The sequence below is a fragment of the Callithrix jacchus genome, chromosome 13 (genome assembly GCF_049354715.1).
Source record: "Callithrix jacchus isolate 240 chromosome 13, calJac240_pri, whole genome shotgun sequence".
Taxonomy (NCBI): Eukaryota; Metazoa; Chordata; class Mammalia; order Primates; family Cebidae; genus Callithrix; species Callithrix jacchus.
The window spans coordinates 67,108,657-67,134,826 of record NC_133514.1 but is presented as its reverse complement, the minus strand read 5'-3'; the positions used below and the strand labels follow the sequence as shown (position 1 = coordinate 67,134,826).

At 43.9% G+C, this 26,170-nt stretch overlaps 1 protein-coding gene across 1 annotated transcript in view; it reads right to left on the bottom strand.

Annotated features, from left to right (window-relative positions):
* TTC39C (tetratricopeptide repeat domain 39C) overlaps nucleotides 1-18,532 on the bottom strand; it is a 122,789-nt gene extending 104,257 nt beyond the window's left edge. Inside the window, exon 1 of the mRNA XM_002807499.7 lies at nucleotides 17,734-18,532. Coding sequence (XP_002807545.3) covers nucleotides 17,734-17,903 — 170 coding nt within the window. The 5' untranslated portion in view covers nucleotides 17,904-18,532. The remainder of the gene's footprint in view (nucleotides 1-17,733) is intronic.
* Nucleotides 18,533-26,170: the final 7,638 nt, after the last annotated feature.

Here is a 26,170-nt window from a genome sequence, read left to right as displayed (position 1 = left end):
GATTTGTACAGCCACAGCCTAGAAAGAATACAATAAAAATATTTTAAAATACAGGTTGGGCATCCTATTCCACAAATCTGAAACCCAAAATGCTCCAAAACCTAAAGCTTTTTGAGCACTGGCATGCTGCCACAAGTGAAAAATTCCACACCTGATCTTAAGTGACGTTCACAGTCAAAATTTTGTTTCATGCATAAAATTTAAAATATTGTACAAAATTACCTTCAAACTATGTGCATAAAATGTATATGAAACATAAATGAATTGTGTTTAGACTTGGGTCCCATTCTTAAAATGTCTCATTATGTATAAGGAAATATTCCAAAATCTGATAAAATCTGAAATCCAACACACTTCTGGTCCCAAATATTTAGGATATGCAATACTCAATCTTTATATGGAAAAAAAAAAAGAGGAATAAGGCAGTGGATGGTGACAGGGCAAACCAAGCAGGCCTGAGCTATGCCAGACAAATCCTAATCTAAAAGCCATCGGAGGCTGAATAGTTTTCAGTGGCTATTATACTAAATTACCCTAAGCTTGGTGGCTGAAAACAAGAGAAATGTATTCTCTTACAGTTCTGTAGACCAGAAGAGTGAGTGACATCAGTATCACTGGGCTGAAATCGAGGTACTGGCAGGGCCACACTCCCTGGGGAGGCTCTACGGGTGGGTCCGTTCCATGCCTCTTCCATCCTCTGGTGACTGCCTACATTCGGGCTTAGGGCAACTGTTGCTCTAATCTTCAAAGCCAATGTCTTCAAATATCTCTCGTGATGTTTCCATTTCGGCTTCTCCTGTGTGTGTGTAAAATCTCTCTCTGCCTCCCTCTTACAGGGATACATGTGATTGCATTTAGGGCCCACTGAGATAATCGGGGATAATCCCCCATCTGAAGATCCTTAACTTAATCACATCTGCATGGCACCTTTTATTCTTTTCCTTATAAGGTAGCACTGAGAGGTTCTAGGGATTAAGACATAGATACCTCTTGGGAGGACCATTTTTCAGCCTACCACAGAGGCTGCAAAAGAGATTTTAGTGGCGAGGCATACAATTAAGACTCGAATGTTGGCCAGATCACTCTGGTGAAGGTAAGGAAGGGCAGGGAGGATATAAGGAAGTCAGCTGAGCCAGTGCAAGTGTCCAAGTGAGAGGTGAGGGTGGCCTGGACTAGGCAGTAGTAGTGAAGATGAAGAGAAGTGGATGGATTCAACTGACACTTCGTAGGCAAAATTGGCAGACACAAAAGGTGAGCAAGACGGAGGTGCCAAGAGCCTTCTAGTGTGTACATCCAGGTTTCAAGTGATACAATCCACTGAGCCTGGGAGCCCTGGAAGAAGACCAGGGTAAACAACTGAGCTGCAGTCTGGCTAAGTCCACATAATACTATTCAGCATAAAAACAGGGTTCTTTTGGAGGGAACAGCATATACTCTAGGGCAGAAGCAGATCTTGCACTCACAATCTTGTTCACTTGGGTTTGGTAAACCTTAATTTTGTATGTGCAAAGTGAAGATAAAAGACTTATCCTTGAGGGCCAGGCACAGTGGCTCACACCAGTAATCCCAACACTCTGGGAGGCCAAGGCAGGCAGATCACTTGAGGTCAGGAGTTCGAGACCAGCCTGGCCAACAAGGCAAAACCCTGACTCTACTAAAAAAAAGAAAAAAAAAATACAAAAAAGTAGCCAGGTATGGTGGCTGACCTGTAGTCTCAGTTACTCAGGAGGCTGAGGCATGAGAATCACTTAAACCCAGGAGTTTGAGGCTGCAATGAGCCAAGATTGTACCACTGAACTCCAGCCTCGGCAACAGAGCATGACTCCTTCTCAAACAAAACCAAACAAACAAACAAACAAAAAAACCCTATCCTTTGGGCTGTTGAGAAAATTGGGATTAAGGGATGAAGGATGAAATGCACATGACACAATGACACATGAACAGTAAGGATCTATGACCCACTCCACCTCCATCCACTGTCATTGTTTGCCTGTGCAGGCATTTAAGCAAAGATCAACCGACAGTTGTATGACTACAAGAGTGTCCTACTTCTGCCCTTATTCAGATTCCTCTCTAGTTTTGCTTAATTCATATTCATTTATTGCTAAGTCCTGATAGTCTTAAGAGTTACTGGTATGTTCTGAAAATAATTATTCAGATTATTTTAAACTATTTCAATTTTTAAATAGTTTTTCTCAATCTAGTATTAATGTGCATCAAATATTTTCCTAACTTATCAGCAATAGTTCCGTCTCTATCTTAAGATAGAGAATAAACAAGCAATTCATCTCTATTCTATGCTAATGGTCCATGGAGACAGCATTGATAAGCAATTTACAAAGAGGACATCCAAACCACATTTCTCAACTAAAAAGACTTTCTTACCCCTCCTTCAACAAGGACTATTTTTAAAGTAACAAAATTAATCAAGATATTTTCATTATTAACAGTATAGAGTTCCTTAAAGAACTAAAAATAGATCTACCATTTGATGCAGCAATCCCACTACTGGGCATTTACTCAGAAAAAAAGAAGTCATTATATGAAAAATACACATGCACATGCATGTTTATAGCAGCACAATTCACAACTGCAAAAATATGAAACCAGCCTAAATTTCCATCAATCAATTAACACATGAAAAAAATGTGGTATAAATATACCATGAAATACTCAGCCATGAAAAGGAATAAAATAATCACATTTGCAGCCACCTGGACGCAGCTGGAGACCATTATTCTAAGTGAAGTAACTCAAGAATGAAAAACCAAGCATCTTATGTTCTCACTTATATGGGGCAGCTAAGCTATGAGGACAAAAAGGCATAAGAATTACACAACAGACTTTGGGGACTCAGCAGGGGAAGGTTGGGAGGGGGTAAAGGATAAAAGACCACACAATGGGTACAACGTACACTGCTTGGAAGATGAGTATACCAAAATCTCAGAAATCACCACGAAATAACTTATCCATGTAACCAAACACATTCACCCCAAAATATTGAAATTTAAAAGATATTTGTATAATTTTCTCAAAGAGCTTTAAGTCATAATATGATTCCTTTATTATATGTGGCATAATCTACAAATTGCATCAATGCTTTGAGGATTAAACACACACATCTGGCCAGGTGTGGTGGCTCACACCTGTAATCCCAGCACTTTAGGAATCCAAGGTAAGTGGATTACCTGAAGTCAGGAGCTTGAGATCAGCTTGGCCAACATGGAAAAACCCCGTCTCTATTAAAAATACAAAAATTAGCCAGATGTGGTGTTACATGCCTGTAATCCCAGCTACTTAGGAGGCTGAGACAAGAGAATGGCTTGAACCCAGGAGGCGGAGGTTGCAGTGAGCTGAGATGGCATCACTGCACTCCAACCTTGGTGACAGAGTGAGACTCCATCTCAAAAATAAACAAAAAAACAAAAAACCTACATATCTGTTTATAAAGCAACCCAAACACTAATTAATTTTAGGGAATAATTTAAATATATTACAGACAGGCATGGTGGTTCAGACTTGTAATCCCAGCACTTTGGGAGATTGAGATGGGTGGATCGTTGGAGGTCAGGACGCTGATACCAGCCTGACCAATATGGTGAAACTTTGTCTCTACTAAAAACACAAAAATTAGCCAGGTGTGGTGACATGTGCCTATAGTCCCAGCTACCTTGGAGGCTGAGACAGCAGAATTGCTTGAACCTGGGAGGCAGAGGTTGCAGTGAACTCAGATCACACCACTGCACTCCAGCCTGGGTGACAAAGTGAGACTCAATCTCAAAAAAAATAATAAAAAATACATAAATAAAAATATTATGGACTTCTCTATTTTCCAGTGAAAAGTCATTTCAAAGGGAAGCTAGACACATTCTTCATAATAAAATTTTGTGTGAACTAGTTCTCAGTAAACAACTCTGAATTCATAGATGTCCACCTTTCACTAAGGCATCTACATTTTTCTTTAGTTTTTAGTAGAGCATAGGTTGAGAAAATTTCATTTGGGCTTATATCACTATTTCACAGGCTTCTTTAAGAATAAATTAATAGAATAGCTATTTGATGAAGTTTTGTTTTGTTTTACAACTCAACATTCTTCCATTAGGAGAAAAGCTTCCAATTTCAAGTTGGCCTCAATTACTCTCTCTCATAAGCCCAGCCCAGATCCAAAATGTCACACAAGGGCTATAGAAAAACACTCAAGCATTCTCTCCTTGCCATTTTTACACTGGCAATTTCTCCAGAACAAGAATGTCTGAGAATTCCACCATAGCAGGTCCCGACACTTTGACTAAACTTCTAAGTACTTTGGAAGTAGTTTAGCCATTTCCCCCATACCACAGCCCTTTACCACCTCCTTGTTTCTTTCCGTGCTATTTCAAAAGGAGTAATTTCTAATTCAATTTATAATTTTGATAATTCAAAGTAATGAGTGTCTCATCAATCATCAATATAGAAATAACCAAAAATTGATTTGGATCCACACGGTTGGCAGCTGAAGCAAATGACATTCCAGATGTAAACAAAACTCTTTTCTGTGCAACTAAATCGATGCAAACTTGGCTATAATGTGGTGGAAAGTCAGTAGCCCAATTCCTTCAACAACTGCAGGCCTGGAAAAGCAGCCGCATTGTAGCCTTGGAAAAGTCATATCAGGCCAGGTGCGGTGTCTCATTCTACATTCCCAGCACTTTGGGAGACCGAGGAGGAGCATTGCTTGAGTTGAGGAGTTCAAGACCAGCCTGGGCAACATAGCAAGATCTCATGTCTACTAAAAAGTAAAAAATTAGCTGGGTGTGGTGGCACAGGCCTGTAGTCCAGCTACTCAGGAGGCCAAGGCGGGAGGATGACTTGAGCCCAGGAGATCAAGGCTACAGTGAGCTATGATCATGCCACTGTACTGCAGCTTGGATGACAGTGCAAGATCCTGTCTCAAAAAAAAAAATAGTCACATAAGACAAGCATGCAGCTGATGAATTCCAACATGCTACTTTATTTTAGACCTAAATAAAGACATGGGTGAGCTTAATTTGCAAGACAGAAAGATACCAAGTTATTTCTTGTTCCAGAAATCAGTCAACAACATATAACTTAAGATTTTGCAATTCACCATTCAAAATGGCGGGCAAGGGGAAGCACTCAAAGCCTTGCCAGTGACTCATTCTGTTGGAAGCAATCCTAGAGGCCATGCAGCATGGATTTTAGTTTAATCCAATTGCTTTTTTTTTTTTTTTGAGACAAAAGTCTCACACAGTGGCATGATCCCAGCTCACTGCAAGCTCTGCCTCCTGGGTTCAAGCAATTCTCCTGCCTCAATCTCCAGAGTAGCTGGGACTACAGGCACCCACTACCATGCCCGGCGAATTTTTGTACTTTTAGTAGAGACAGGATTTCACCACATTGGTTAGGCTGGCCTCAAACTCCTGACCTCAAATGATCTGCCTGCCTCAGCCTCCCAAAGTGCTGGGATTACAAGTATGAACCACTGTGCCAGACGGTTGCTTCTTAATTGCTTTTCTGTCATTTAGCAAATTCAACTTGAATTTGGATTCAAAATGTCATTTTCCCTCTTTTTGTCCTGTCCTGTTAGCACCAAAGAGTTTCATGTGCAAGAAAGAATGATACAAATATTTGCAAATATGTTCATCTTTGAAGCTTATTTTATGGAGTGATAATTTACATGAAGTACAACCCAAAAAATGGCTGCCACAGACAGGGAGAGGCCAGAAAAGACAATAATCTATGTAATAAGAAGGTCAAAGTGGGAAGAGCAGCAAATAACACTCCACTGTAGGCACTGGGAGTGAGGCGTATTACCACGCTCAGACTCGTATTTTCCTGGAAAAGCCCCACCTGAAAGGGGACTTGTGGTGCAGCCGAGCATGTAAAATAGGCTGAGCTAACATGCAACTGATGTCATGGTTGAGGGTGGGACCAGGGAAAGCTCTGCCTATCTGTGTATCAAGGTGCCCCAGAAGATACTACATTATGTGGGTTTCCTTTCCTTACTAATTACTTCTAAGTACAAGCTCAATGAAAATCACGAAGCATCTGACCCTACTTCCTCACATTTTAGAAGCATCCCATGCTCTTAAAGACTATGGAACTTTGGAGAACTTGTGCTGATTTATGGGGATTTGGCCTTTGCTTTTTAACTAAATTTGTATTTGCTTTAACTTGCATGACCTACTTAGCAAAAGAAAAGACTTGCTCACTTCCTGGGAAGCATATAGACCAGTTTATACTTTGAGATTCAAAGTTAGGAAGAGTTGGGCAGGAACAGGGCAGGAAAATAAAGTCACCTTGAAGCTGCAGAGATACAGGTCCTATAAGCTAGGTCCAGGTGGAGTATGAAGAAGGGAAGAACCTCAGTGGTTCTCCATTCATGTGGCAAGGGACAGAAAAATCCTTTTTTGGAGCTATTAGGGCCCTAGAAGCAGCGTGTGTGTGACTGATGTTTAGGGGCAGTGTGACCCAGGGAGTCCAATATTTGGGATCTTTACCTCTCAAGGAACCCTGCGCCTGGCCTCTGCCCTGGTACCAACAGAGAAACTCCCTTCTCCACCTCTCTCCTTTAGCCACAGCTGTGTCAGCCTGGGTAAGCTCTTCCACTTCCTGCAGCCCCACTTTGTCTGCAGAAAGACCCCACCGCTGTGCTGTTCTAAGCAGCTGGTGGATTCAGCAACAGAGACCAAATCTGGTCCTAAACCTTCCAGCCCCAAGCTCAGTGCCTCTCAATGGAGACATTTTGTAAACCTATGGGGCCGTTTATGACATGATGACTGCATGGGGCCAAGGACGCAAGGCATCCTGCAATGTGTGAGATCATCCAGCCCACTCTGAACATTTCCTGGAAGTTCACATGGATGAAAAACTGTTTATTTAGTTCTAAGATGTATCTCCATTTATGTAGAAACACCAAATATCCCTTACACTGCTTGAATACACAGTTTATCATGATTTGTTTACGATTATGGAAAACCATGTCACCAACGGCAACACTACTTGTGGCATCTGAGTTGTCAACGAACCACAGCTAAACCAGCTTGCATTTGTATATCACCTGCCAATATTTAACAGTAATACTGAAAGCTCCTTTTAATTTATTTAAAGCCAAATAAATTATTGAAGATATATGAAATCCTGGATATGAATATATTTCATTAATAAATTTATTTCATTTCTGCCATTCAATATTCTTAAGGATGCATAGCATACTGAAACTTATGACATGTCACGCCTGTAATCCCAGCACTTTGCGAGGCCGAGATGGGCAGATCAGTTGAGGCCAGGAGTTCAAGACCAGCCTGGCCAACATCGTGGAACCCCATCTTTGTACCAAAAATACAAAAATTAGCTGAGCATGATGGCATGCACCTGTAGACCCAGTTAATCAGGAAGCTGAAGCACGAGAATCACTCGAACCCAGGAGTTGGAGGCTGCAGTGACCTGAGATCATGTCACTGCATTCCAGCCTGGGAGATAGAGCAAGCCTGTCTGGAAAAAACAAAAACAAAAAACGATTTATTTTGGGTTTGAATCTTATTTTTCAACCTTACGCTGAGACTGTCCTCAGGGGTCGGTTGCCACTCAATTGTCCTCTAAGCATTTTTTCAATTCATCCTCTACTCTGGACATCTATTAAAGCCAATGGTCTCTAAAGTTCTCGGTTTGCAGAGGGATTTAACAATGGGAGACAGGTTTTCTGAGACACTCTGTCAGCACACATCCTATATCTTAATACAGGAAATTAATACCACTCTGACAAAGAAGGCCTGGTTCATTGCAAGAAGTCACACTGCTCATTAAAACCACTTCAACAGCCAGTATTTTGCCTTGGCGGGTTAGGGTTATTTTCCCCCTTCTCTTAACATGTACAGGTAAATTTGTTCTGTTACTTCCTTTATTTTAAAGCATACTTGCTCTTTTCTCTCCTTCTCTGCAATGCCTTCTCACCTTCTCCTAAAGCCAAATTTCTTCATTATACAAGGATACAGTCATCTAACTACTTCATTTTATCATCTGAAAAAGGTGTACTGAGCATTTGCACTTTAAAAATATACGTAGGTCAGGTGCCATGGCTCACGCCTGTAATCCCAGGACTTTGAGAGTCTGAGGTGGGCGGATCATGAGGTCAGGAGTTCAAGACCAGCCTGACCAATATGGTGAAACCCCATTTCTACTAAAAATACAAAAATCAGCTAGGCCTTGTGGTACACACCTGTAGTCCCAGCTACACGGGAAGCTGAGGCAGGAGAATTGCTTGAACCTGGGAGGTGGAAGTTGTAGTGAGCCAAGATCAGCCACTGCACTCCAGCCTGTGCGACAGGGCAAGACTCTGTCTCAAAAAATATATAGATAGATAGATGTAACTTTATTATGATTTTTTAACATTTCCTTTATAATACTATTTGGGCATTCTATTTATTTTTAGACATTATATGTGTAAGTAGATCATTTCATCTATCAATTTCATTTCAGAATCATAAAAGGGGAATTACAAAATATCTGTTGGCAAAAGAGGGCATTTGGACTGACAGAGTTGAAAGTCACTGCTCTAGCAAACCTCCCCTCCCAGCCACCAGGTTCTCCCAGAGACTAGCGCTTCCTGAAACGCAGAACCCCACTTTTGGAGTCTGGGAACTACATTTCTACTTTTTCATGCCAGGCAGGCAAACAATACCAGAGCATTATCATAGCACCACCCCCTAGGGGTACCCCAGAGCCCTGCAAGGGATCAGAAGGGAGAAGCAAAAGTCCCAGCAGTTGGGCCGGCCTCCTTGTCACTGCACTAACAGCCATCCTGCCTTAACAATGCCCAGGCCAGGCACAGCTGACACCTGTGACCTCTTTGGAAGCAGGAGACTGAGTGTCGTTAGGGCCAGCTTTACCTGTGATGGCACTTGTTGAGACCCGCGGTGGCTCAGCAGCGGCTTTGCTTCCCATCGTCCCTACTCAGCACAGGGCAGCCTGGACACTCCAAGGCAAAGGCAGTGCTGGGGCCAGTTGGGAGCTCTGGCAACTGCTTATGAGAAACAGAGCATCAATGTTAGAGCCTGTCTGGAGCACCTCAAATTGGGCCAAGAGACACATCCATGCCATTAGAATGGGAGGGAGTGATGAGGAATGAGGCTTTTGGAGTTCCAAGAGGGCAGCTGCCTCCTGGGCTGCACTTGCTGACTTCAAATAAAGGGGAGCTGCTATGCCTTTAGCAATGTGGACCCCACATAACTCCAGCAACCTCAAGAAAGTCAGGAACACCTGGAGAGAAAGTCCAGGTATTATCCATCTCTACCATCTCAGCCCTCTCAGGCAGACAGGCAGACGTGTAAACTATTTTGATGCAACACAAGTGCCAGATAAAGGTAAGGATGGGATGCTGCAGGAGTGCAGGGGAGTCACACACCCTTCCTCCAAGAATCTGAGCTGTGTCTGAGAAAGATACACCTGGCTGGATGATGCAAAATATCCCAACACAACTAGCATGGAAGAGACAAGGGAAGCAGGACAGGAAGCAGATGGGCCAGATCACAGGACATCGGAGGCCAGGCCAGGATGCTGGGCTTTATCCTGCACAAGACTGGGAGCCACAAAGGGTCTAAAGCTTGGGGTCACATCTCCCCTGAAGACAGATTTCTCTGGGGGTTTGATGGATAGCTTCTGGGTGTCAGAGTACAATCTGCATACTGCTAAAGGAATCTGCCCCCAAATGGCTTTGACAGGACACATGTGAATCCTTTTATTGTAAAAGTTCTGTAAGAGTGGTAGATAGCACATGGTCACATCCAGACCCTGAAGCCAGGCAGCCCAGTTTCAACCCCAGCACTCCCCATTACTGCTGTGAGACCCGAGGTGGGCCACTTCATGTCCCTGGGCTCTACCTCTTCCCTCTGTCTAAGGGAGATAGTAAGGGCCTCCCTCACAGAGCTGGTTGGGGGGAATTAAATGAGGTGAAAAGCTCATGTAAGGCTGGGGCTGTGGGCTGGCTCACAGTAAATGCCATTCAGTATTTATCATTTTGTGTTTACATTGATGTACACAAGGAAAAGAAAGTCACCTAAGCCAGTGAGTTCGCAGACATTACAACTTGGATAAGACTGAGTGTTAAAGTGACTCTGTTTGAGGTAGATTTGAATAAAGACATGAAGTAATTCCTCCTTAAAGGAAAGATCTGCCTCTCACCTTTGTCCTGTTCATGGCAGACACTCTATGAACACAGACTTTTAGAGATGAATTTCCTCACTCTCTAGGGGCTTTCTCTGTAATAACTGAGTTTTCCTGTAAGACAGGAGTAACTACCTTAGATATATGTAGACACATTTCTTACGTTCTGAAATTCTTGAGCAAGAAGGAAGAGATGGAGAAAGCGACCTCCGCCAGGGAAAAGGGTGGTACAAACCACCAACCAGAAAAGCCCCAGCTCCACCCACCATCAGATCCGCTTCCAGGAGGCATGATTTTCTCTTCCTGCACAGCACATGCATGTTTAATTTTAAATAAAAACATGTATTTGCAGTCACTTGTTCAGAAACTGGAATGCATTTTTCCCATGTTAGTGTACAAAGGCTGTTCAACCCCCACATGGACCCACGTTACAGAGTGAGCAGCAGCCTCATGAATTTAGGGTGTTGGGAGGAGAGTAAGTGCCAAAAGAGGCGCTGTAGAAGACAGGACCAGTTCCTCCCTACCCAGCCCCACTCCTCTTACAGAGCAGAGCCAGCACCAGCCAGTTTTGAAATAGATAAATTCATCTTTGCCACACAGTCATCTACTTTTCCTTACTTTTTAATACTCCCTCTTCTCCCTGAGTCCTTCATAGCCGCTTCTAGTCCCACTGCTGCTGCTGGGTAAATAGGAGGGTTACCTCGGCAAAAGAGACCAGGCATGAAAATGGTATTTCAGGAACTAAAATAGCCTGTGTGAAAGGTCTAGACTCCTGAAATACCATGTGTCTGGGGATCTACAAGCGGTTTTGTGTAACTAGAATAGAAAGTGCTTCCATGTGTCAATATTACTTCTCTCTCCCTTTTTAAAAAAATCCTCATCAAAACCTTATTTCACTCAATATAGCTTCTTTCAACTAAGTGAGGGAAAGGAGGTAACCTCACTGAACCTGTTAATACAATACAGTCAGCGCTCAGTATCTGCGAGTTCCACAACCAGCTGCAGATCAAACATACTCAGAAGAAAAGGAAGGTTCCATCAGTACTAAATATATAGACTTTTTCCCTTGTCACTATTCCCTAACAACACAGTATTAACAACTGTCTACATAGCATTTACACAATATTAAGTATTATAAGTCACTAGATAAGTTCAGATGTTTGGGAGGATGTGTGTAGATGATTTGCAAATACTGTGCCATTTTCTATCAGGGATTTGAGCATCCATAGATTTTGGTATCCTCCGGGGGTCCTGGAATCAATCCCTCATGGATAATAAGGGATAAGTGTATATGTGATTTGGAGAACACATTTTTTTTGGAGGGGAGGGGTGGAGTCTTACTCTGTCACCCAGGCTGGAATGCAATGGTGAGATCTCAGTTCACTGCAACCTCTGCCTCCCGGGTTCAAGCAATTCTTCTGCCTTAGCCTCCTGAGTAGCTGGGACTACAGACACATGCCGCTGTGCCCAGCTAATTATTTTGTATTTTAGTAGAGATGGAGTTTTACCATGTTGCCCAGGCTGGTCTTGACCTCCTGAGCTCAGGCAATCCGCCCGCCTCAGCCTCACAAAGTGCTGGGATTACAGGTGTGTGCCACCACACACAGCCAAGAACACATTCTTTTAAGGCTCACATCTTTCGCTTTGTGTTTGTATAAGTGTACACTTGTACACACTTACAGGAACTTACATACACTACAGCACAGGTATTTTTTTTCCTGATAATTTCCTCCAAATTATATTATTCTACAGGCAGCTGTATTTTAAAAGGAATCTCAGTTAAGCCAAATGAATCTTTAATGAATATTTAATTAGGACCTTTTCAGATAGCATAATAGATGGGAGGGAAAAAAGGTGCCTTTTTACAAACACACCACTGAGTTGAAGAGGATGGAAAAAGTCAACAGATGAATTTCCTGTCTTTCCCGCCAGTTTCCTTAAACCATTTCTGCTTTTCATTGCTTCTCCTTTTCTTACATCTTTGTATCTATGGACTTTCCTATCATCTCCAGGAGCAAGGCAGAGATAGATTTTTGTCTGTGAGCAGCTGAATTGTCTAGAAAACATGCACAGCCTGCAAGTCCTTCCTGTCCTCCCAAGAATCTGACTTCGTTTTAGGCAGGCAAGAGGCTCAGAGGCTGACCCAACATCTCTCACACTGCCTTTGAGTTTTTCCAGGAAGCACCATGGTTTTCTCAGGCATAAAAAACCTTTGTGTAAAAGGCCAGAGAGTAGATATTTTAGGCTTTGCGTGCCATATGGTCTCTGACACAACTGCTCACTTCTGCAGGTGTAGTGCAGAAGCAACCACAGACCCATAACCAAAAGAGCATGGCCGTGTCTCAATGAAACTTTATTTACAGAAACTGGTGTCAGGCTAGCATTGGCCACTGACCATAGGTTGCCAACCCCTGGATTATACAGAATCATCTGTGTGAGAACACTAGCTCCACAATCAACATGCTCACAAACTGAGGCTGCATATCCTACGACTTTCTCATATGGCTTTGTCACATGTGCCAGAAACGATGTTAAACAATTTAGAGTCCACACATTCATTTTATGCACATTCACATTTCTTACCATGAATTTTTCTTGCTTTTTATTTTAATATAGTTTTTGCCATTTTATAATTTAAAAATGGAAAAGTGCCACAATTCATAGCAACTATGTACCAATAAACATTCATAATAATGATATGTTTCCTATTTTAGTTGACAATGACTAAGTAGGACTTTTTAATAATATCTACAGCCAGAAACTGGTAGTGGCACTGGCAGAGGTAAGAACTGCAAAAGTCTGAGAATCAAAAAGAATGCCAAGAGTTAAAGCAGGAGATGGGCTGGTGACCTCAAGGGAGAGGAGGGAGACTTTATGTCAGGCCAGCAGAAATAAGAATCACGAGGCTCATTTGGGTCAGGAGCTCCAAATGTCTCACGCTCCTCAGGGCTCCACGTGCTTCACTCCTGCCAGTCCTCTGTTAAAAAGTAGTATTTCAAGCCATAAGGAGAAAAAAGGTGGTGATATTAGGATCCTGCAGTCCCAAGGAGCCAAGAGTGAATTATGGCTGTGACAAGCCACACTGTGGACAATGGCCATGGTGAAAAGTGAGTTGATGAGACACCTGGCAGCAAAGTAACCCTGAAAAAAGCACTGACTCATGGGAAACATGGACTGACCAGTGGTAGGAAGAAAAGTATAGAACAAGCCATCCAATGCAACAGCCTAGTAATACTAGTGAGCGTGCAGTTCTGACCACTCTTTTCCCAAGGTCATTTCATGTCTCCACATGAGTTTTTCCACTGTTTCCTCTCCTAGGTTTCTGTTTAAATCTCAGCACCTCTCACATTCTCGTTTTCCCTTTCCCCTGCCCCTCTCAAGTCATTCAACTGATTCACTTCTACCCCATCATAATGCTCAGGTGTCATTTCCTCCACAAAACTGTCCTTCAGACTGGGTTGGATGTTGCTTCTCTTTTCTTCTACAAGCTCCAGGGGATCAAGGGTATGTCTCCAAGCCTTCCTATCACCATCAGCTTTACCTACACTGCAACACCTGAACATCCAGCACAGTCTTCTGCACCTAACCCACAGTTTATCTTATGTGCTTGAGCAACTAAAGGTCTGAATGCATGTCACATATGCAAGAAGAGAATGAGTGTCTGAGTGTGGAGGGGGAGTGACTACGGCCAGACAAGAGCACTGAGTATTGAGGAACTTGACTTCAAGTGGTCAAGATAATGGACGTACAAATATCTGGACTTGGGTTCAAAGCACAAGAGCCCTCAAGCAGGACAAATCTATCCTGACCTCTGGAAAAACATCACAAAATGCATAATGGTGGCTCAGCACCACCAAAGGGCAGCTTGTTGCTACATTATTACTATAGTTCCAATAGAAAGGCAGCTACCGTTCAAATCCCAACCAGGGAGTTGTCCTATATTCCAAAAGAAAGCTTCTACTGCCAAACGTGGTGGCTCACCCACGTAATCCAAACACTTTGGGGAGGCCAAGGCAGGCAGATTACCTGAGGTCAGGAGTTCAAGACCAATCTGGCCAATGTGGAGAAACCCCACCTCTACTAAAAATACAAAAAAATTAGCCAGGCATTGTGGCAGTGGCCTGTAATCCCAGCTACTCAGAAGCTGAGGCAAGAGAATTGCTTAAACCCGGGAGTCAGAGGTTGCAGTGAGCCAAGACAGGGCCATTGTACTCCAGCCTGGGTGACGAAGCAGGACTTCGTCTCAGAAAAAAAATAAAAGAAGGCTTCTACTGTGCATGTATTTCTAATTCCTACATGCATAATATCTGAATTATACAATCCAGACTTTCCACTAATTCAGAGTGGCCTTCACCATAATCTGTTTCTACAAAGTAACCATTTTTCATCAGACAGCTGTTGATACACTTTCTTCATTACAGTAAGGTGGCATGAGAAAATGACCTTCTTGCTTTAATAAAAATATTGTTATGGTAGATACAAAATATGTTTCTACAGTTAAACTGTAACAGTAAGACTGGAAGGTCTACTAGTAGAGGAATGGTGTCCCCCGTGATAAACAATCATTTAATAAGGAGACAGGGTAATTTGCCTAACCCTGCTCTGTAGCTAAAATGAGCCAGGGGTGTGCTCCTTAAACACTTATCAAGTCACTGCTGAGCTTTCAGCAGGCCATTTAACTTTGGATCAGAAAGGGAAGTTTCCCAATGCATAACAGAATCTTAGATTCTTCATTTGTAATACTTAAGATAAACTTTAAATAGAAAAGCTACCTGCACACAAGACATCATGTCTTGTACTCAAACTATGCACAATACTAAGCGCAATAAGAAAGCACGATACTAGCGGAGAAGGCACCACGTACTGAAGCTAGCCAGAGTTTATTGAGTGCTTAAACTTAGCCAGGGGCCTTGGATTCTGACTTCTAATTCTAACCACCACATGATAATGTGGGTACTCTTACTGTTACTCCTATTTTATAGATAAGGAAGTAAATTTTGAGAAACCAAAGTCAGCAGCTACAAAAGTGGCAGAAGACTGGAACCCAGGTTGCAGAATGCTGGTCCATGATCACACCTGTATGCAATTGTGCTTCCCAGAACATACATCAGAAGCATATTTTAGGAGGTGGGAAGGATGCAATGACCATCCATACCACCAACAAATCAGATGGGGCCAAGGAAAGCTGATAGGATGATACCATCTCTGTCTACCTCTGTCTTTTTCCTTCCTACCACTTCTAAAAAAGCTTTTTAACATTGCTGGGGAAAAAAATTGCAGAGCAGATGACAAATTATTATAAATTTAGTGAGGGAGGCAGAATGGTAAAATGAAAAGAATCCTTGATTTAGAACTATAGTGTTTGTGCCCTGGTCCATAGCAAAAACTATGTCTCATGGCCCTCATTATAAAACTGTCATGATAAGATACATCTCACTTTTCTGTTGTCATCACAACAGTGAGAATATATAAGGGAATGTGTCTAGCACTGTGCTTGGCAGAAAAGAGGTACTACAATTTTTTTCCCTTCTTTATCTTCAGTTCCCATATCAAAATACAAGCAGACATTACCTAGCTATAAAAGGTAAATATTCCCTGGACACATCCAAAATGCACTCACCCACAGAGAAATACCTTTGAAGGGGCGTCTCTCTGCTGTTGCTGTGAGTTCTCCAAGCACTCACATACTGCCTTCTATTAACAGTAAATAAAATTGTCTAGATATGGGCCGGACGCGGTGGCTCATGCCTGTAATCTCAGCACTTTGGGAGGCCGAGGCAGGTGGATCACGAGATCAAGAGATTGAGACCATCCTGGTCAACTTGGTGAAACCCTGTCTACTAAAAATACAAAAAATTAGCTTGGCACAGTGGCACGTGCCTGTAATCCCAGCTACTCAGGAGGCTGAGGCAGGAGACTTGCCTGAACCCAGGGGGCGGAGGTTGGGGTGAGCCGAGATCGCGACATTGCACTCCAGCCTGGGTAACAAAAGCAAAACTCCACCTCAAAAAAAAAATTGTCTAGATAAAGCAAAAATGTCATGCTTTCAATGTAAAGGTAGTATTTCAGCCTAAGGCAGAAAAGGAAGAGGAAAAAAGACCATTAAAGTAAGTATTACAGGAGACTTCAGAGCAAGAAGTACTAAATATACAAGTACCTTAATCATCAACTAAAAAGAGTAATTTGCCTCTAAGACTCTCCATCCTTCTCTCATGCAACACAAACTAGTAGTCTAAAAAAAGCATAGTACAGTATAGGAAATATTCAGACCTTTCTTCCTGAGGGCTTATTGTGTGACAAGTAAATCTTTTGAATCCCCCATCAACAGTCTTTCATGCAACTCCATCTTGAAACCAGACTTGTATGCTTCAAAAATGAAATGTTCTAAGTAAAGTGAAGTTGTTGTTTTCAGAAAACAGGGGGAAATCCCTGATTGAAAAATAAAAGGGCTTTAGTGAAAAGTTCATAGATATTTGCTTGGCCATCAAGAAGGTGGAAGCTCTGCTGGGTAGAAACCACCATTCTTTGAGGTCTGAGACTTTAGACATCATACACTCCCTCTCCTCTCATTCTTACAGACTCTGTCTCTCGGTCACAGTTGCATGTTGATCCTCTCGTTCCAACCAGACTATAGGGTCTCCAAAGTGTGAAGCACACGGCCCCTCAACGTGTTGGGTAAAGCTGCTCATCAATATCCCTACGGCTTGTCATCAAGCAAACGGCATATCACAAACTTGCTTCCTCAACCCCAGAACAGACACGCCAGGTCCCCAAGGAAATGAAGGTTCCTTCCACCCCCACAGGAAAGCTACCAGGTTTCAGTTCTTTCGCTTTATTTTTTTTAAAGACAAAGAAAAAAATTAACCTAACACACATGTTTTCCTACCATTCTCATATACTTTTTAAAACTCCCTCTAACTTCTTCCTTTCTTTACGTTGGAGAAATTCTTAATAAATAATGCCTGCTTGAAAGACATCAGGAACTCATTTTAAGGACTGAGTTTGTAGAATACAAGGCAGAGAGATGAGTGGGCAGAGTTGGGCTGAAATTTTTTAATTCCTGCAAAGCAAGCGTGCGGGTATCTGTTTTCAAACAATAAAAGCGTCTAGAATGCACAATGATGCAGAGCCATGCGACGCGCGAGGAGCAGGAAGCTGGTGGGCTCGGTGTCACAAAGGCTGGCAGGGCAGCTCGAGAGCCAGAGTCACCACAAGTCCGCGTTCCAAGCTCGCTGCTGCCTCACATTGCATCCGGTCCCAAAGCCAGCTGCCCAGCGGAGAGAAGCCACATCTCTGCGAGGGCGAGGGTGGGAGAAAGTGAGGGGAGACCGCGGGCGCGCGGCGGGTCCCGGGAGGGAAAGGACCAGGGAGCCGGGGGTGGAGGTGGACAGGGGGAATGTGGCCGAGGCGCATTAGCTCCGGCTGCAGATCTTGCCCGGGAAGGCGACCTGGGGACCGGAATCGGTGACCGACGGGAGGGGGAGGGGGCTGCTGGGGACCGCAGGTCTAGGCGCGTGAGCCGGACACGAAGTGCGCGCGGCCGGGTTAGGGGAGCGCGGGCGCGTGGGTCACCTGTATTGTTTGAAAAGCTGGTCCGACTCCCTGAAGCCGTTGTTGAGCAGCATGTTGATGCCGGCCAGGGCCAGCTCCGCGTCCTGCAGGGGAGCCGCCGCCGCCGCTGCCGCCGCGTCCGAGTCTCCGTCGTCCCGCCGCCGAGGCCGCTGCTGCTCGGAGCCGGCCATGGGCGCGCGAGGCCCTGCGTCGGGCCGAGGCGAGGTCGGGAGCAACTGCTGCGGCCGCACGCGCGCCCGAAGCCGGGTTCTAGCTGCCCGGAGCGGAGCAGAGCCGGGAGGGGAGGGGAAGAGAGAGGAGACTAGGGAGGAGGAGGAAAGGGCCGCGGAGGGAGGAGCCGCGGCCCGGCTGCAGCGCTGCGGGGGAGGTGGGCGCCCGGCCGCCGCCGCGGGGATTACTCAGCAGCGCCCGCCCGCTCCTCTCGCGCCCTCCGAGGCACCCGGCTCGCGCGGGCCCCGAAGCGGAATCCGTTTCCGGGTGTCTCTCACCCTGCCGAGCCGGTCCACGAGCCGCGGCCGCCTCCGCTTCCTGCAGACCCCGTGGTCCGGCCCCTCCTGGGTCCCCAAGCCGCGTCCTCGCCCACCGCCCGGGGCTGCTCGGACACACGCACGCGAGGCCGGGAAACCCAAGCGCCCCACCCTCCCCCGAAGGGGCCGAACCCGGGAGTCTGGGGGAGGGCAAGGCGCAGAGGGAGAGTGAGCGAGCCGGTGTGGAAGGAAAGGGAAGGGGACGGGGATCTCCGCCCGGGCCGCAACGCCAGCGCGCGGCGCTTTGTCCACGAGTGACGGAAACCCCACACAGCCCGCGTCCGGGATGCCGGACTTCATCCCGACGCTGGGGCCGCCCCCTAGGACCTGAGCAGCCAATTCCCAAGGAGGTGGGCGGCGGGGGCGGGGCCTCTGGGACCTGCCGGACCGCTCCCCGGAGTCTTGCGCGGCGGGACTCCAAGGGAGAGCCCCCCCCGCCCCCCCCCCCGACACCTGGATCCGGGTACCACTCACTCCAGCCCGCCACCAACATTTGCGCAATGGGGCAGGAGGAGAAATGGAGGCCTATATGCCGTATGCCCAAATACTTAAAAGTTACAAATTACGCTGCTGAAGTGTGTTCTGTTCTCACATTGCCAATTATTCTTGCAAAGCTTTGGCTTTCAAATGACCAAATGTCAGCAGAACATCAACGGTGACTGGATTTAGTCATGATCGCAGAAATCTCACTGTTCTGATGATGGCCTGGTGATATCTGGATGACTAATATTCTAAAGACAAGCAATATTCAAGACATAAGTCATTTTTATGTTTTTTCCATATTTTTCTCTAATTTAACAAAACCCCTTCATATAGCGTTGCAATCAGTATTATGTTCTTAATGCCAAATTAGACAACCTTCCTTGAGTCACTATTGTTCTTAGAGTGTAGTTTATTCATTTCAACTTGGAGTAAGTTTGCTGAAGCGTTTACAACAGAATTGTTTTTAAAATGAAATCCTTAGGTTTAGAAATAACTCATGAATTTTAAACATTATGTCATCCATTATCGTGGAACCAATATGATAAATTATTACAGAAAAATACAAAATAATTTTGTCATATGAGTTGCTTTTACTTATTTTGCAAATTGTACCGTACCTCCTTATATCAAATCCATACAGGATTTCCAGCCTCTAGAAATTTTAGAGTAAAAAGAGTTACTGCCACTCCTTAAGTGCCACGTATCACTGTTGCAAAACCATGCTAATTCTTGAGTACATCTGGAACGACAAACTGGAACACTGACAGAAGCAAGAAAATGGACGATTCTCACCCTTGGGAAACAGTACGTTGTAATGCAGGAATCACTGCATTCATGCTGTCTGAGAAGGATTTGACAAGCTGACCTTTAAAAAAAATCTAGGTTTTCTTGGATTTGACATAATGTTAGTCTCAAACATTAGCAGTGTCACCATTCTTCATGGCATTGAGAGGCTGTAACGTTTTGTTTTTAGGGGATTGAGCTAAGCATTCCCCTAATGGATGTATAACCTCGACATCCATTTTCATGATTGACACCATGCAGTCAATCATGAAAATGGATGTCGAGGTTATACATCCCACTAAGGCAGCATTGAATGCCACATTCCAAGTGACTGAGGTGTCTGTATGTTCTTTAATAAATTTATTCGTGTCTGTGTGTGTGTGCGTGTGTGTGTGTGTGTGTGTGTGTGTGTATGGGCAGGGCCCTCAAATGCAGGTCTTAGGGACTGTATGCTCACTGAGGTCCACATGAGGCCATTGCCATGGAGGGTGCCCCTGGCCACACACTGCCAGAGGTCACCCTGACAGCATGCACTTACAGGCTGCTGGAACTTTGGATCTGTGGAACCGTTCGCCATATCCCTAAAGCAATCTAGTCAATAAGGGAGAGAAACCAAAAGCAAAACATCAGATATAGGAGACAACCTATACTCCCCCAACTGGGAAAGACAGCCAAGCACAGTCCTATATGTCCCTGTTACTGGGAAGAAAACATTTAAAAAAAGAATTTCATGGAATTGATGAATGACACTATGGACATTGTTTAAGAGCTGTAGTTGAGTAGTTGAGGCCCTGCAGCTGAGGATGGGGGGAGGGGTAGGCAAAGTCAGAGCACTCTTTGTGGGGCTAGTTCTGTCTCAAGAACCTCACACAGTCCGTTGTGCAGACAGGGAAATTTAATTGCTGAACAATTAAGGCACAGTCCAATGCAACTGCCTAGCACCCCACAATAGGCAGGGAAGGGGTGGCATGGATAGAGGGATAACTACCATGTAATGCACACCAGATATGTGCAAAATTGGATTTAATCAGGTACCAAAACAGTTACATTAACATCATCATCATGAAGGGACATTTAAAAATATTTGCCTGTAGTGAGGGATTCAAAAAGATTCAAAATGGGCCCCCAAATCCAGAAAGAAGAGAACACGTGGACTCATGATACTTGTGGCAGCTGTAGCTGGCATTGACACATGTCCAGGGTTCACCTGACAAGGGAGAATTAAGGCTGTGTTTTCTTCACTCAATAAAAATGGCGGATTATAAAGGCAGAGAGTGATAGCTAAGAAGTCATGGTGCAAATTACCCACAAAAGGAAGGAAAATCTAGATTACTAACACTCCAGGGCACCATACTCACTGAGTGACACAGATTCTCAGCACCTTCCCGAAAAACAAATGCAGTCTTCAGTGCACTTGACTTTGGCCAAATAGGATTTACCCAAGTGTTTCCTTTGCAAGTTGAGAGGCAGAGAGAGTGGGGGAAAAGGGAGAAAAAAAAAGAGAAAAGAAAGGCTAGTGAGTGGTGGAAATAACCCACTTCCTTTCTGCAGTGGGCGTTGCCAGTATTTTGTGGTTCTTCATGTGATTTCATTATGAAAATGAAACTTAGTTTTAAATGATCAGTAAAAGAAGTTTTAGACATGTGTGTTACCTTTTATAAGGTAGATTTTTGAAAATAAGGTGTTATGGTTACAAATGACAGGAAAACCTGACCCAAACTGGCTCAGAAAAGCAAATGTATTGATTGATGTAGAGCAGTTTTACAAAATGAGGCTGTATCCCTGGCTTCAGCATTAACTAGGACCGAGTTTCTCCTCTTCACCTCTTAGCTTTGCCACTTTGGTGTTTAATGGCTCTATTCTTAGGGCCTCCTCTTCTGATCCCAAAAGACTTTTAGAAGCTCTCAGAGCTACATGCTTGCCGGCTAGATCCAGCAGGAAGGCATTGCTTCTCTAATAGCTTAACCAAAATCCCCTAATTGAATCTTGCTGGCTTTGATTGGCAAGATTGTAGTCAGGTGCCCATCCTTGCACCAACTGATGTGACTAGGAGGGGTAGATCACTCTAATTAGATTAAGCCAGTCAGGGTCTGCTCCAGGACCTGGATGGGTACAACCTATTTCACCCAAACTACCTTTCTGGGAAATCCCAGATCTATTAGGAAAAGAGAGGTAGGGAATGGATATGAGAGAGACAATCAACAAACATACCTACCCTTGTCTTCCTGAACAAATTTTGAATTTTTGGAATTACATTCTTTTTTTTTTTCTTGAGACAGGCTGTTGTCACTCTGTTACCCAGGCTGGAATGCAGGGGCGAGATCATGGTTCACTGCAGCATTGCCCTCCCAGGCTCAAATGATGTCCCTACCTCAGCCTCCTGAGCAGCAGGAACAACAGGCACGTGTTACCACACCTGAGACAGGGTTTCACTGTGTTACCCAGGCAGGTCTCAAACTTCTGACCTCAGTTGATCCACCCACCTCGGCCTCTTAGAGTGCTGGGATTACAGGCATGAGCCATCCATGCCTGGCCTGGAATTATATTTTAAATGCATTCGAAGAATAAAATATCACAAGAAACTTACTGTGTGTACTTTGGTTATATTACAATTTTTCGGGGATGCAAACAGTCATGCCTTCATGCATCTTTTTATAAATCCATACTATCCATTGAAATAAGTACAGGTTCTCAGAAGGTACGGAATTCTAAGAAGGAAGAGAGTAGGGAAATTAATGTCATAATTTTTACATCATGCTAGCTTTACCCATTCAGCTCGTCTACTGAAGGTGAAGTAAGTTTTAATTAGCTACTTTTAACTAGAAAGCAAATCAGGTCAAGGGTTGCTATGTAAAACCTATTAAATTGTTTAGCCTACAGCTGCCTCCTTACATATTTTAGCCTAAAGATTTCTCCATACTTAGTGAACTGTAGTCTAACTGGATGTATAAACAGACGAATGAACGCCTGTAACAAGTAGATTTCAGCCAATTACCACAGCCAACTGTTCAAACCATGGTCAAATAAGGCAAACCCCAAGCTGTAGCCAATCTGACTGTTTCTGTATCTCACTTCTGCTTCCTCTACATCACTTACTTTCTTCTGCCCATAAATCCTCTCTGATGCATGACAGCACCAGTTGCTCTGAACCTATTCTGATGGTGGGGTTGCCCAATTCTCCAATTGTTCTTTGTTTAACTAACTCTGTTAATTTATCTAAAGTCTTTCTTTTTTCTTTTTCTCTTTTTTGAGATGGAGTTTCGCTCTTGTTACCCAGGCTGGAGTGCAATGGCACAATCTCGGCTCACCACAACCTCTGCCTCCTGGGTTCAGGCAATTCTCCTGCCTCAGCCTCCTGAGTAGCTGGGATTACCGGCGCACACCACCATGCCCAGCTAATTTTTTGTATTTTTAGTAGAGATGGGGTTTCACCATGTTGACCAGGATGGCCTCGATCTCTTGACCTTGTGATCCACCCGCCTCGGCCTCCCAAAGTGCTGAGATTACAGGCTTGAGCCACCGCACCCAGCCTAAAGTCTTTCTTTTAACAAACCATACAGCAAATTCCTGCCTTTTCTGCTCACAGATGGATCACTAGCTTGCCTCTAAGGAAGGGAACATAGTGGTGGGCTGGTGGGGTTCACCTGGCTGTTTTTGCAGTTGGGTATGTGTCCCTGAGAGGACACTCATGGCTGCCCTGGGAAACCACAGCAGTTACCATAGGGCAGGAAACCATCCCCCTTTGGGCTGGACGCCTCCTCACCTGCCTTTCCATAAACCAGATAGCCACTGAAATGCAGTCAGGGTTTAAGCAGGTGTTTACAAGAGATCATTGTTCTGCTGCTGTAGAGATTCCGGGATAAAACTGTGGAAGAAGGCATTGTCTCTCCTCCACAGACTCCCCCGCCCCGGGAGGCTTAAGCAGTGATCTCTCCTGCCTTAGACCTTGACCTGGGTATGACTTTTAGTGTGACTGCAGGTCCTCTGTTGGTCTTTAGATAGTTTCATTCTCTCTCCCCAGTATGCCTCCCTTTCCTTCTTTCTCACTGATATCCTGTTCCTTGGATCTACCATCCCTCCCTCTTCCTTACAGAAATAATCAAGTTTTCTTCTCCATTGGTCCTTCTCATGACTTGCACATTTTGCGGCCTCTGGTGAATGCCCATTACTTCTCTTCTCTGTCTACTGACTTGCTCTGTAGAGGGGGAGGCTGTCTCTGGTTTCAAGACATGCGTCTACCGAGTCCCTGGAGAGGAAAGGGGATGAGCGCCAGTCCCATAGATAAGGGGAAGTGTTAAACGGTACAGCAGGTTCCATTCAGTGCCCTGGTGTGTTTTCTCTTGAGTGTTTAAAACCAAAACATTCTTCTCTCTATAATTTTTTTAACTTTTATTTTAGGTTTGGAGGTACACGTGCAGGTTTGTTATATAGGTAAACTCATGTCACAGGGGTTTGTTGTACAGATTATTTCATCACCCAGGTACTAAGTTTAGTGCCCAATAGTTATTTTTTCTGATCCTCTCCCTTCTCCCAGCCTCTACCCTCAAGTAGACCCGGGTGTCTGTGGTTCCCCTCTGTGTCCTTAAGCTCTCATCATTTAGCTCCCGCTTATAAGTGAGAACATGCTATGTTTGGTTTTCTGCTCCTGTGTTAGTTTGCTAAGGATGATGGCCTCCAGCTCCATCCATGTCACTGCAAAGGACATAATCCTATTCTTTTTTATGACTACGTAGTAGTTCATGGTGTATATGTACCACATTTTCTTTATGCAGTCTACGGTTGATGGGCATTTAGCTTGATTCCATGTCTTTGTTACTGTGAATAGTGCTGCAATTGAGCTATTGTATACATGTGTCTTTATGACAGAACAGTTTATATTTCCCTAGTTATGAACCAATAATGGAATTGCTGGGTTGAATGGAAATTCTGTTTTTAGCTCTTTGAGGAATAGCCACACTGCCTTCCACAATGGATGAACTAATTTAGACTCCCACTAATAGTGCCGCTATAATTAATTTCTATCTGTATTCCCCATTTCATCTAAACAAGAAAGCTATTTTCCTTCTATTCATGTAACTTTACCTTGTTTCCTACTAAAATCCTGGCCTTATCATGCTAAGGTATTATTAATCCTTTCCTGCATAAACAGAGGGCAAATGGCAGGTCCAAGCTCTTCTCTCCAATCAGTAGGCTTCTCCCCTGACTGCAAGAGGAAGAAGATATCTTTTGGTTCATCAAACAAAATATATGAATCTATTTTGGGTGGAAGCAGCAGCAGCATTGGCATTTCCTTCTCAGAGTGGATTTGTTTCTAAATCTTAAAATGTAGTGGGATTCCCTCGGATATTCAAGAGCATGCAGTAGGTTTTCATGACCTGTTTGTAAGCTGAATGGTGAAGGCGAGCTATGGAGGGGATGTGTTGGACTCACACAGGAAAGGCGATGAGGCCAGGAGTCGAAATCGTGGGTTAGGACTCTGGTCCTGCAATGCATTGACTTTGCGACTTGGGGCGATTTTACTTCATTTCTTTCTGCCTCAATTTTCCCATTTATAATATGAAAATAATCAGTACCTTCAAGGCAAGTAAATGAGATATCGGGCATGTGGAAATGCTTTGTTAATCTGTAATGCCAAGATATCATTTGAACCTATATATTTTCAGATATTAATTAAAGTTAATGGTTCCTTCTGTTCACATATTGTCAACAGTATCTTGAAATTTTCAGCTAAAAGAAAATCTGTGCAATAAGTAGTTGCATCATATAGAGATGATTAAACCGTTTCTAATATAAACAATACATACTCATATTGTTAATGCAGCATAAGGAAGAAGTATAGATTTTCTTCAGAATATACAAAAATACAAAGTAGGCCAGGTGCGGTGGCTCACGCCTGTAATCCCAGCACTTTGGGAGGCCGTGGCAAGTGGATCACCTGAGGTCAGAAGTTCAAGACCAGCCTGGCCAACATGGTGAAACCCCGTCTCTACAAATACAAAATACAAAAATTAGCTGGGCATGGTGGCACACATCTGTAATCTCAGCGACTCAGAAGACTAAGGCAGAAGAATTGCTTGAACCCAGTAGCCAAAGGTTGCAGTAAGCCAAGGCCACGCCACCGCACTCCAGCCTGGGCAACAGAGCAAGACTCCATCTCCAAAAAACAAAAAAAAAGTGTGTATGTGTGTGTGTATATATATATATATATAAATCTACATTTTAGGGTTCTTAATTTGGACCTGAATTATTATTATTTTGCTTTAATAATCCCTAGATATTATTTTGGTCAAGGAAATAGATAATAGTTGGTATGAAGAGTTTTAAAATGCATCTCTATGTTCTGTGTGTCAAGATGTTTTGTGGTCAGCTCTTGTTTACAAGGAGATGTGCATTGCTAACATAAAATAATTCCTTGTTGACAAGTCACTTGTGTTTTGCCCTGGGGTTACTGAGCAATCCATGTGTCTCAACCCAGAACTCTGTACCACAGAATTCCCCTAAAGTAACTTAAGGAACCAGTTGAAGAGAAGTTTTTCTATCTCCAAGTAATTTATACAGGTACAGCCTTTATGCACAGCCTAGAGCTCATGAGCTTGACACTCTGGTTTTTCATAGGATACTCACTGGGTGCTCTGACTGTGTCA